A 12,527-nucleotide genomic window follows, 5' to 3' on the forward strand; every position below is an offset into this window, starting at 1 on the left:
TTCTGGGCCTCTGGGAACACGGAGCCACCATTTCTGGGGAGGGAAGCAAAGAAGCTCCAGGTTCTCTCCTTGTGCAAGCTCTCTGAAGGAGTCGGAGAAAGGGAGGCCAGCCCGCTCATTCCACAGATAAGAATACAGGAATTCTGGCTCCTGGCCTTAAGAAACGGCTACAACAGCTGCCAGGGAACTACTACTTTAGGCCTCAGGTCACGGAGGCAGAACAGCTGAGGTCACCGGGATTTAAATACTTCCCGCAGAGGATTGTTGGGAACGCGGGAGGAGAAGGGCCCGAGCCCGTGGCTCTCGGACGCAGCCTACTGGCGGCATCCTCCAACCACAGCTTCAGTCCGGACCGGGTCGGCCCGCCCTCCGCCGGACGAACTCTCTTCGCGAACTCCCATTGGCTCTCCCTCTTCTTCTCTCTCTCCCCCTCCGTCTCAAACCATTAGGATCCGAGCGAGGGGAGGGACATATGCCCCGGGCGTCCTAATTGGTCGTTGGGAGGAGACGACGTGGCTTTTCGGGAAGGACACGTGAGCCTTAGCGACACTAGTAAACAACCAACCCTGTATATGAACTGAGGTGGAGGGAGGACCGCCTTTCCTAGAAGTACCGGAAGTGGAAGGGAAGAAACATGCAGGTCTGGGGGAAAAGGGTCTCGAGAGGGCGGGAGACTAATCCACGAAAAACACTTCAATTACTAGCTCCACGTATATACCCTAACCTTGCCCCACCTTGCTAACCTTGCACTTTAGTGGCCAATAAGGCCATTAATTGGCCCCCTGGAGCTAGTCCATTCCCCCGCCTTTCGCGCATCCCATCCTCGAGGCGATGGCTGCTGGACACTAGAAAAGAGGCGGGGCGTGAGTGGGCCCCTCGGGGGTCCTGTCCCTGCCCGTGCTCCAGCCCCGCCCCTTCAGTCACGTGCTTTTTCTCTGCTGTTTCCCGCCAGGACCACCAGCATGTGCCCATTGACATCCAGACCAGCAAACTTCTTGGTACGAGGTGGGGTGGGGGTGGGGAATCGGGCTGTACCGGGCCGGGACTGGGGGCCCTAGATGATGGATAGAGCCTAGACTTGTATATTTAAGATCACCTCTCGGGTCCTGATCATAAATTGCTGCCTTTTCTGGTGTGCAGTCGCCCTAGTTGTGACAACCCTCCACGCTGGGGGTGCAGTCCCATCACTGCTACTAACTGGCCAGGTGACCAGGGAGAAGCCCAGCCACTTTTCCTTCACTAAGATGGACCGGCTAATCTCCCAAGTTAGCTCCTGATTCGGTATCATAGAAAGCACTGAATGGACCATTTGGTCCTCGTTTTGCAGACCACTTAATTAACAAGGGAAGAATTAACTTACCCCAAGAGACCAGCATTCCTTTCATTGTGCCATGATGACTCCTTGGCTTTGGGGGAAGAGGTTAATTTCTATAATTTGTGTTATCTGGACTTGCATTGTCTCTGGATTCAGAAAATTTTATTTCAAATCTTGCCCCTGATGTTTTCCATTCGTGTGAGTGAAAGCACATTATTTAACCTTCTAGAGTCTCAGTTTCCTCATCTGCAAAATAACAGAAGGAGACTAGATTGCCTTTTAAATCCTTCAGTTCCTATTTTTGCTCCCTGTGTAACTTTTACCATAGATTGTTCATGGATATTAATTGCATTGAGCTTGAACATAATAGGTAGAAAGCTAGGAATCTTGAGCTGGTTCTCCATATAATCCTAGTAGAATAATAGATCAAAGCAAACTAAGTTCCAACAGCTTTATAGCCAGTATTTGAGACACAACTTGAATCCAGTTTTTTTCTGACTTCAAATCCACTAGCCCAGGCTCACAGATAATGGGAATTTAGAGATCTGGTCCTACCAAGTTATTTTATAGATGAAGAAACAGGCCCCAGAAAGGTGATGTGCCAAAATAGTCACATAAGTGGACTTTGAAGTAGAAAGCTACTTCTTGTAGCTTTGTCTGTCTTCAAATCCAGTACTTGTTCTGCTATACAACACTTCCTTGTCATTATCAATTTGAGTTCTTTCTATATCTTTGTATTAATTCTGTTATCTTAAAAGGATCATAGTGAAGAGGAAGTCAAATTCTCAGGGTTTATTTTGCCACTAGTTTCTCTGTTAACTTCTTTGCCCCTATCTGCTTCCTCCTTCACACCAGTTATTTCTCACTGCAAAATAAATAACAACTTTCTGTCCCTTTGCGGGGATTTTTGCTTATTTAGTATGGTTTGGGTAGCTTCTAGTATACTCTGTTACCTGAGTGTTTCTGATGCAGACTGGCTGGTGGACAGGAGACACTGCAACCTGAAATGGCAGAGCCTTGTGCTGACAATCAGAGAAAAGATAAATGCAGCCATCCAAGACATGCCAGAAAGTGAGGAGATTGCACAGCTGCTCTCTGGATCTTGTGAGTAGATCAGGCACTTAGTTTTGTTTGGAGGATTTTGTTGTTATCGTTTGTTTTTACAGCATCTTAATTTCCCAATATGTCTATCTCTCCCTTATTCTTAGATAGCTGTTCCTAATTAAGGGGGGAAAAACACCTCATTCTAACATATCACATCAATAAAGTATCATACTCTAGGTTACCCACTTATAAAAAGGAGGGACAGAGATGCATTTCCATCTCTTCTCTGGGTGCAAAGCATTCGCGTTGGGGTTTTTTTGGTTGTTCTTTCTAGTTTACATTGTGTGATCATTGTATATATTGTTTTTCTAATTCTGCCATTACATTGGTACCAAAATTTGTTTTCCAGTCTCTATTTGATGAAGATTTACTTTATTTCTAGTTCTTTATTACCAGATTCAAAAAAAGTTGCTACTAGAAATATTTTGATTATAGGATTTTTCACTTTATCATAGGTTATCAGTATATATATATTTTTAAGGTGTAGAGTTTCTGGAGTCAGGTTTTTTGGTTGTTGTTGTTTTGTTTTGTTTTTAAGATTAAGGGAATAAGTTTGGCACATTTCACTTGAGTTATTTCCTATGCCCTAGCAATTCAGCCTTATCCACAATTGTTATAGGAAGCTACCTGCTAGTGGTTGCTAGGGATCTTAATACTGGCCAGCAGAATAGATCCCTTCATATGAAAGGATGGTAACAATACAAGGAGACTGAGAGGCAGTTGCATTTTCTGACCTCTCTCCTCTTTCCTCTTCCCTCTGATTTATTTCATTCCCAATTCACAAGCAACATCTGTATCAGTAAAGGCTGATTTGCAGTTCCTTCAAATGTGTTGTGCTTCACACCTGGGGAGTGAACCGACCTGCCCCTTAATGGTATTGTCCCCTTTAGCCCTTTATAGGTTTTCTAGGCTTTGCACTTGGCATGGTCCTTAACACATAATAGCTTCTTTTGGAGTATAAGAGGGATTCTTGTTTCCCTAGACTGATAAGGAAATGGAAACATATTCCTTTCCCTGTTATTACTAATCCTTATCCACAGGAGTAGAAAGGGAATGGACTTTACAAAGACTGATGAGCTTTCTTTCTTTTATGACTTCCAGATATTCACTACTTCCATTGTCTGAGAATTGTGGACCTCCTCAAAGGCACTGAGGCCTCCACAAAAAATATTTTTGGCAGATATTCTTCACAGAGAATGAAGGTAATTGTGGACTCAGGGGGTGGGGACATCCCAACAAATGAATTTGAGCTTAAGGGAATTAGTGGAATCTAGTGAAATATGTTCTAGAATTGGAGTCAGGAAAGAGCTAAGTTTGATTCCATCTCCTATACCATGTACCATTTGCAGGACACTGATTCTTTCTGTTCCACAGTTTCCTCATCTGTAAAATACAAGTACCAACAATACTTCCTTTTATGGGGTTCTGTACTTATGTCATTTATTATGGTTTGGTTTGGTTTTTGCCAGGCAATTGGGATTAAATAACTTGCTTAGGTCAAAAAGCTATTAAGTATTAAGTGTCTGAGTTGGATTTGAACTCAGGTCCTCCTGACTTCAGGCCAGTATTCTGTCCACTGCATCATCTAGTTGCCTTTATGTCATTTATTATTAAGATGTTTCAGGTGATTTGTGGGCCTGAAAACCCTATCATATCCAAAGTCTCTTCTAGCTTTAAATTTTATGATTCTTTGAAGATTTTTAAAAGATATATTTTTTTTTATAAACACCAAAAATTTCCCCAGTACTTCTCTATCCCCTCTCTCCCTCCTAGAGAGCCATTCCATATAACAAATATTTTTAAAGGAAAAAAAAAAAAACTAAAAAAACCTTTAAAATGTTTGAAAATATGTTCAATGTGCCATACCCCTAGATTGCGTAGCTCTTGGTAAAAGTGGAACTGGGGTAGTATTCTTATATTTCTTCTTTGGAGTTATGGAAGACAAAATTCACTTCTGATTGTTTTGTGGTCCTTTCTACTTATATCACTGTAGCCAATGGGTATACCGTTTTCTTTCCAGGCTTCTCTGTAGTCATCACATATATCATTTCTCATAGCTCAGTAATAGCCCATTGCATTTATTTTGTTTAGCCAGTGCCCACTTTTTGAAGACTAACATCATCTTCTCTTTTAAGATTTACATAGAAACATTTCATGAACCTCCTCTCTTCACTAGAAGCTTCCTTTTCACTTTGCATATATTTCAGACTTATTCTGTTTTGGAGATTACTTGCTTGACACTGTACTCTTAAAATAAACTGGGCAATTCAGCCATTGTTCTGAGTTAATGGAAGTAAGTTAGACTATTTTAAGTGTCTGATGTGGGGGTCTTGATTCTCGTTTGGGCTCAGAAGCTAGCTTGTGATACTGCCATTTGTTGTCCTTGCTCACTTTTCATTTCCCTTCTTATTTCAGGATTGGCAGGAGATTGTGTCTTTGTATGAGAAGGACAGTACTTATCTAGGTAAGGTGACTCAACCCAGACTAACGGTAGAAAAGTAGACTCCCAAATGTTTCCTAAAACTTCCATGAATTCTTAAGTTGGAAACCTGAGCTGTGGGTATTTGGAGGTAGAAGAAACCTTACAAAAGTTTTAATGTGCTTGCTATATTAGTAGGGAGATGCTATAGATTTAGCATTTTAGTGAAACATTTGATAGAGTTTTGGACAAGATGATAGTACAGTTAGGGGGATTTGGATAAAGAATATAATAGAACATAACTGAGTTGTAAGAAATGATGAAAAGAAGACAATGCACAGTGACTATAGTGATTTAAATGAGAAGAACCACAAAACTATCAAAAGTGAATTTTGCAAATAACTATGGATATGTATACATATATTGTATTTAACATATACTTTAATATATTTAACATGTATTGGTCTACCTGCCATCTAGGGGAGGGGGTGGGAGGAAGGTGGGAAAAAGTTGGAACAAAAGGTTTTGCAAGGATCAATACTGAAAAATTACCCATGCATATATCTTGTAAATAAAAAGCTATAATAATAAAAATAAATAAATAAAAAGCGAATTTTGCAGAATTACAAAGAGCAAATGATTACACTCAAAGAATGGTTCCTTGTCAGCCTGAAAAGAAATTTCTAATGATCTATCCCTAGCCCCATCCTATTTAACATTTTACAATGTAAAGACAGATGGCATACATATCAGATTTTACAGACAATTCTGAGCTGCTACCAGAAGCTAACACATAAGGGTCCAAGAAACTCTTGATACTCTCTAGGATGTTATATGGAATCTAATAAGATGAACTTTAATAAGAATGAATATAAAGTCTTTACTTGAATTCCAAAATCATCTTCCCAGATACAAAATAGAACAAAACATGGCTTGATGGCAGGTCATGTGAGAAAGTTCTGGGGAGATAGTGGACTGAACATAAATCTGCAATGTGGGATCTCCTAAAGCTAATTCAGCCCTAGACTTTGTTAAGAGAGTCAGAGTGTTTAGGACTTGAAAGGGATTGTCTTTTGTACTAAATTATTGTTTTCAAGCCTGGGAGCCATCTTTTAAGAAAGATGTTAAAACCGTTTGGGATTTGACCAGAGGAGCTTTGGTGAAGGACCTTAAGATCATTTCATATGAAGATTGGTTGAAAGCATTTGGGCTATTTAACTTGGAGAAGAAAAGCTTAGGGGATATGTGACAAAATCTGGAGGGCTATTGTGGAGAAAGGAGTTAGATTTTGTTCTGGCTGCCTATAGAAGGTAGAGCTGTGAGCATTGGGAGGAAGTTATAGTGAGACAAATTTTGGCTTTATGTAAAAAGAAAGATTTTAACAAGTAGAACTATTTTAAAATGGAGTTTGTTGCTTTGAAGACTGGATGTCCATTTAATGTGTTTTAGAAGAGTTCTTATTGAGTTAAAGATTAGACAGCTAGGCTTTGAGATCCTTGTCAGCATTGAGATTCTGTCTTTATTATCTGATTGTATTTATAAAGATGATCAGAATCCATGGGGGAGGTTGATCTTATGCTCAGGAAGTACCCCCTCTGTCCATAGTCCTTGTCTGGGTGCACATCATATGAATGCCTTCACCCACCAGCTGCTAAGCTTGGAGGGCAGCGCGGGCCCTTTCCCCCTCTCCATCATCTAGAATGATGTCTTGTTTACTCCATGGGGAATCCTAATTTAAGCTCTGACCTGGTTTTCGTGCCTCCTTTTCCCTCCCTAGTGGAAATCTCCAGCCTCCTGGTACGAAATGTCAGCTATGAGATACCTTCCCTGAAGAAGCAGATCGCCAAGTGCCAGCAACTGCAGCAGGAGTACAGCCGCAAGGAGGAAGAGTGCCAGCTGGGAGCTGCAGAGATGAAGGAGCGTTTCTACAACTCCTGCAAACAGTACGGCATCACTGTGAGTGACTGTGGGCACCGAGGCCTTCTACCTCACTCTTTAGCCAGAGTTGGTGAAGAATATTGGATGACAGACTGTTCCAGCTCTCCAAGTCCTGGGCTCTATTTGAGAAAGATTTCCTCTCTAGTCGACTTTACATGCTATTTCTGACCCATCTCACTAGACTCTGGTGCCCATTAAGCTTAGACTTTCCACTATTCCTATAGTAGTTCGTGTCTCCTACTTTATCTCCAGGGAGACAGCGTCCGAAGAGAGTTGCTGGCATTGGTGAAGGATTTGCCAAGTTTGTTGACTGATATTGGGGCCAGAGTTGAGTCATTGTGGGAAGCTATCGAGCTCTACCAGGCCTGTGTGGGGTTTGTGTGTGAGAGGTAAATAGAGGGCCTTTTTACCTTTCTTACATTTCAACAAATGCTTATTAAGTGCTTACTGTTTACAGAGTACTGTGTATCTCTGGGAGAGAGATAGAAAGTTTAGATACATATATTAGATAAGATATAGTGATGGCCCTCATGATCTAATAGCTAGTAGGAGAATATGATGTATACAGAATGTGCCATACTTGCCACTGTGGTCAGATTAGAAAGCTGATACAAATTAATATGTGGAAAGTATGTGCATATTTGGGGTGATGAGGGGGAACATATTGCCAACATTGGAAATCAGGAAAGGTAGCATTTTAGCTGGATTTTGAAAGAAAGATGAATACATATTCTTCAAGAGGAAGAGAGTGAAGGAAGATTTTTTCGAGGCAATAAGGAAAAGTGCAAGTAAAGGTACAGAATATATTGAGTAATCTGCTTTGGCTGAAAAGTAAAGCCTGTAAAGGGAAATAGTATGAGAAACAGGAGGGAGGAGTTCATTTTCCCTGGTTGTCACCTCTTCTTTTCGCATAACACTTGGGTTTTCTGTTTCTTTCCCCCATATTTAGCAAAGAAAACAACTAGCTGTATAGCCCTTTCCACTAAAGAAAGGTGGTTCCCTAGATAGTGTAGGTGGGGAAAAGTAATGACTTGTGCATTGAAGCCCCACTGAGCAGGTAGTGCCAATGCTGAGACATGTGCAAAAGCGAGGAAACACGACCGTGTACGAGTGGAGGATGGGCACAGAGCCCACAGTGGTTGAGCGGCCATGTCTGGAGGAGCCCCCTGAGCAGGTGGCAGACGATGCGGTAAGCTTGGCTTTGGTATGAAGGTTCCCATCCCAAAAGGGAGCCATTACTCTTCTGCCTATACCAGTAGCTCAATCTATACAGCCCATTTTTAGTTTCCCCAAATGAGATGGGCTTTGGGAGAACAGATCAGAGAGGCTATATTGGCCCTGTTTTCTGGTCTAGCTCTTGAGCAGCTACACTGGAGGGGTAGCAGCTTAATAAGGAACCTAGTCTGGAGAACTGTTTTGGACCCAGCTATCCAGCTTTATACTATGCTGTCTGACCTATTTAGAGGTCACACCAACAGAGTTAGCTGTTTTAGGTCTGAGCAGAAATCCAATAAAAAGGAATGGGAAAACAGGTTCATCTCACTCACTTCCTTTTGTATTTCCTCTCCATTTTCCAGATTGATTGGGGTAACTTTGCGATAGAGTCGACTTCGGAAGGGATTAGCTATGGCATCTCTGCTGAGACAGATGAAATTGACTGGGGAATCTCATTGGAGTCTGATTCAAAGGTTAGGTTTCTGAGCTTGAGAAGTGCCTTCTCATGGTGATATCTGTGATACCTTACTTAAACCATAAGGAAAGACCCCTACTTTTAAAAATGTTCCACTTAATATGTCCTTGACTTGAGGGTATCATGTAATCCAGAACACACCAACTTTTTAAAAATGACACTATCAATTCTAATTCTTTTCTTCTGTTGTCTGGGAATCAGGGCATATTGTGTTAGGTTTGAATATACAGGCCTGGGAGGGACAAGAAGTTCTGGTTGTGGGTTGGGTACTGAAATGTGGGTGAACAAGTGAGAAGAGAGTCTTCTTAATGTTGTTAAGTCACAGAGATCAATTTTTTACATTAAGTTTCTTAGGACAAGCAATTTCCTCCCTTATATGAGGGATAATTTTGAAAGGAAGGAGAGAGGATAGTAGATAACTTGTGAAGACATTGGGATGTGAGGTTGGAGAAATCCAGAGGCATGATACCCATGGCTTCAAGTACCAACTTTACCAACATGTCCTAGGTTGTTGAGTCCTATTGTTGTCTAAGTTCAATATTGTTGAATTTTTAAAGATAATTAAAGTCAGGTATTTGGGCCATCCTAGTTCTTTTCTTCTTTTTCCTGGTATGTAAACTTTTTATTCTGTGGCGGAAATTTTCCTGAACCTGCATCTTACTGGGATTTTTTGGTCTACTTGTAGGAAACTGGTAATGAAGGAATAAATTGGGGAGATGGAGATGCTGGTCCCTTACAAATAACAGTACTAGAAGCAGGAACCCAGGGTAAATATTCTTCATTTCATGCTGTTCAGCCTAAAGACAGCTTGCAAGCTTGTGTGGGATCAAGTTCTAGGTCTGCAAAGAAATATACAGCAGGGTTTGAGACTCTGCACGTTTTGGTTGTACATTCTTGTGGGAAGAGGGGATGGTTGTGAAAAAGGGTTTGAAATTATGCCCAGGCACACTTGGATTTCTCATTCCCAAGGGCCCTTTGGGACTCAACTGTGTCCTCTTGAAAACTGGTCTTTGCCAAAGTTGTTCCAGGAGTCACGGGGCTGTGAAGTCAATCCCTAGCTAGCAAGTGGCCTGGAAGGGTCAGAAGCAGTGTAGTAATGAGAGTCTGACACTAGAGGGCACTGTAGTATGAAACTTGGTCTGGCTTCTTACCTGTGTTATTGAGGAGCTTAGACCCTTTGTTGCAAAGTCCAAAATTTATGTTCATTCCAGATCTGCTTCTGTAACTTTCCATGGCTCAGCCAGGTGGTCACTGGTCTCACACCCACAAGGACTGAGACCACCTGGGGGGTTGTGCCTTCTCCTTTGGTTCAGGAGATGGGGGAAGGGTTGTTGCTTTGGTGGAGAAAGGCTGTCCTCACCAATCCTGGGAGTGCTCAGGGCTTCATGCTTATGAGGCTTTCTTTCTTGCTCTGGCACTCAGATCTCCTTATATGTTCTGCCTTATTGTCTTATTTTTCTTCTGGCAGCTCCAGAAGGTGTTGCAAGGGGTCCTGATGCTCTGACTCTTCTTGAATACCCTGAAACCCGGAATCAGTTTGTTGATGAACTCATGGAGGTACCGGGAATTCTGAGAATTAGGGGAAAGGAGCAGGATGGATTCTAGGGCAGGAGGATAATTGTAAAATACGTGACCTTTCTCCTAACTTTTTATAAAATATAAGTATGAATTACTTTCTGTGGAGATTTACCTGGCACTTCTGTCAGTAGTATGGTAAAGATAAAATAATTTTATGTCTATCTCCTAATAAGTCAGTGGGAAAAGTATTAACAGTCAAGGAGTTTGAACTCTATAGAACCCTGTTCCTTAGCCCAGAAGTTGATGGGGTAACTCAGTCTCATGCTTCTGCCAGTCTTTGTCTTTAATTGTGGTGAAACAAAGTATTCACATGCCCATGATCTTCAGGTTTCCTTCCTTTTTTAGGTCAGCGATTGTCAGAGGGTTTTTTTGTTTTTTTGCTTTTTGGTACATGGCCTCCTTGGATCATCTGCCCCACAAGTGCTCTTTTGCTCAACCCTTTGAGTTATTTCAGTTTTGTTCACCTGAGCTATCATTTCTTACCGTCTAGGGAGGGAAGGGAAGAGATTTAGGATTGGGTGAGGCAAATGGCTTTTGTGACAGATTATGGGGAGAAAGGCCAGAGTCCATTAAAGTCTAGTTAAGTTTTGCTTAAGTTTTCAGTCACACAGACCAGATAGTCAGTCCCTTCTCTGCCTCCAGACACCAAATAAAGAGTATTCCCAGTCTTGAATTTTGAATCAGCTCAAGGGTCACCAGTGGTTTAAAGATTCACTCAACTATCAGAAACTTAATTGAACTTTGTAAACAGCTTTTCAGATCCTTTTTGTTCTCTTTTCTCAGTTAGAAATCTTCTTGTCCCAGAGAGCATTGGAGATGAGTGAGGAGGCAGACATCCTATCAGTGAGCCAGTTCCAACTGGCTCCACCTATCCTGCAGGGTCAGACCAAGGCAAAAGTGGTTGTCATGGTGTCAGTTTTGCAGGATCTGATTGGCCAGCTCACCAATCTTCGAATGCAACACCTGTTTATGATCCTGGCCTCACCAAGGTCTGGCTTTCCCCTGTAGTATGTGATGGTTTGAGTAAGAGTACAGTATAAGGCTTCTCTGAGGGTGCTACATCCATAGCAGCAGCTCTGTAGCCTGTGGGATTCTTCCTGTTCTTTCTTTTTGACTTTTTAATACATCTTCCTGCTTTCTTATTTCCTTTACTATCTCCTTGTGCTTTCAGGGTCAAAATTGGCTCAGGGGTGGGGTACTAGTTGCCAGTTAAGTGTGTAGCATCTGTTTCCCCAGTGCTCAGAGCGAGGTGGCTTGCTTCTTGGAGAGGAAGGGTTTGGGAGTCTGAGCTTGGGTGCCAGAACACTGATTATAGTTGGATTTTGCCCAGAAAGCATGGTTAGGTTGTGAGGCTGTGGCCCCACGATTGGTAATTAGACCTCATGCTTTGACTTGGGCTTCCTCTCTAGGTATGTGGATCGGGTAACCGATCTCCTCCGGCAGAAACTAAAGCAGTCTGAATTGCTGGCCCTAAAGAAAGAGCTGATGATCCAGAAAAGGCAGGAGGCTCTTGAGGAACAGGCATCTCTGGAGCCCAAACTGGACCTGCTGATAGAGAAAACAAAAGAGCTGCAGAAACTGGTAAGAAATGGAAATCGAGGCTCTGCCAGATCAGGGAGGCCTGAGGCCAGGGCATGGCCTGGCCCTGGAGAGTGCTCACTTCTGCTTTCTTCCTCCTCCCGTGATACCCCAGGAGCTTCACTCAGTGTCACTGTCTTGCAGATCGAAGCAGACATTTCCAAAAGGTACAACGGCCGTCCTGTGAACTTGATGGGAACCTTCCTGTGACATCTCCTGCCATCTTCCTGCCTTCTTCCTTGTTCAGTCTTTGGGATGGAGGCATGTTAGATATGGTGGACATTCATAGGCCAGTCTAATTGAAACAGTCTACAAAAGGGAAGAAGACCTCAAAAAACTAAATTGTTAGTCTGAGGGAAAGATTTAGAGAACTTGCTCCTTGGCACTTTACTCTGTGAAAAGTTACTGTGATTGGCTTTGTTGTCTGGTTAGCCAGTAATTGTAGTGGGGCTTAATTAAAAAAAAAAAAAAAAAAGCTTTGCATCTTGCTTGTGGTTTCTCACACACAGGCTTCAGTGGTACTGGAGTTTGGGCTGTGCTCACCCATGTTCCTCCTGCCCTCCAGGCAGCTCTCTGCTTCTTTGGGAACAGGGGTTAAGGATTTTTCCTGCTCTGATATGGCACTTGGGAGGTCCCCAGGCACTCATCTGCACATAGGTCAGGGAAGAGAGAGAAGGCTTGGCTGAGAGCAGGACCAGCTGGGGTCCTCCCTGCCACATGGCAGGCCAGCAGCCAAAGGGGAACGGGATGGAGCCAGCTAAGCCATATTTTCCTCTTAATCACAGCTCACCTTTAGGCGGAGGAAAGATGTGGATGTGGAAGGGAGGGCCTGACAAACAGGGTGGAGACAGGAGCCATCACCCTCGGTAGCCACTTCCCCACTTCCCACAAAAACTTGCTTCCAT

At 42.7% G+C, this 12,527-nt stretch overlaps 1 protein-coding gene across 2 annotated transcripts; it reads left to right on the forward strand.

Moving 5' to 3' along the window:
* The first annotated feature begins 570 nt into the window (after positions 1-570).
* CDK5RAP3 (CDK5 regulatory subunit associated protein 3) lies at positions 571-12,103 on the forward strand. Of its 2 annotated transcripts, XM_051994712.1 has the most exons (14): positions 571-640; positions 953-998; positions 2,288-2,419; positions 3,521-3,621; positions 4,835-4,883; positions 6,616-6,794; positions 7,029-7,165; positions 7,821-7,965; positions 8,354-8,464; positions 9,152-9,233; positions 9,935-10,023; positions 10,828-11,033; positions 11,454-11,625; positions 11,767-12,103. In XM_051994712.1, the coding sequence occupies exons 1-14, from the start codon at positions 635-637 to the stop codon at positions 11,830-11,832; spliced, it is 1,521 nt and encodes a 506-aa protein (XP_051850672.1). In that variant the 5' UTR covers positions 571-634; the 3' UTR covers positions 11,833-12,103. The 2 variants fall into 2 exon arrangements, with proteins under 2 accessions (XP_051850672.1, XP_051850673.1); XM_051994713.1 differs by lacking the exon at positions 953-998 and having other exon boundaries at positions 579-640.
* The last annotated feature ends 424 nt before the right edge of the window (positions 12,104-12,527 follow it).

This window comes from Antechinus flavipes, chromosome 4 (genome assembly GCF_016432865.1).
Source record: "Antechinus flavipes isolate AdamAnt ecotype Samford, QLD, Australia chromosome 4, AdamAnt_v2, whole genome shotgun sequence".
Taxonomy (NCBI): domain Eukaryota; kingdom Metazoa; phylum Chordata; class Mammalia; order Dasyuromorphia; family Dasyuridae; genus Antechinus; species Antechinus flavipes.

Coding starts and splice junctions, on each gene's coding strand:
- CDK5RAP3 (XM_051994712.1), top strand. Junction 7,166..7,820: donor GTGGGGTTTGTGTGTGAGAG/GTAAATAGAGGG, acceptor TGTGCATTGAAG/CCCCACTGAGCAGGTAGTGC. Junction 9,234..9,934: donor ACTAGAAGCAGGAACCCAGG/GTAAATATTCTT, acceptor TTCTTCTGGCAG/CTCCAGAAGGTGTTGCAAGG.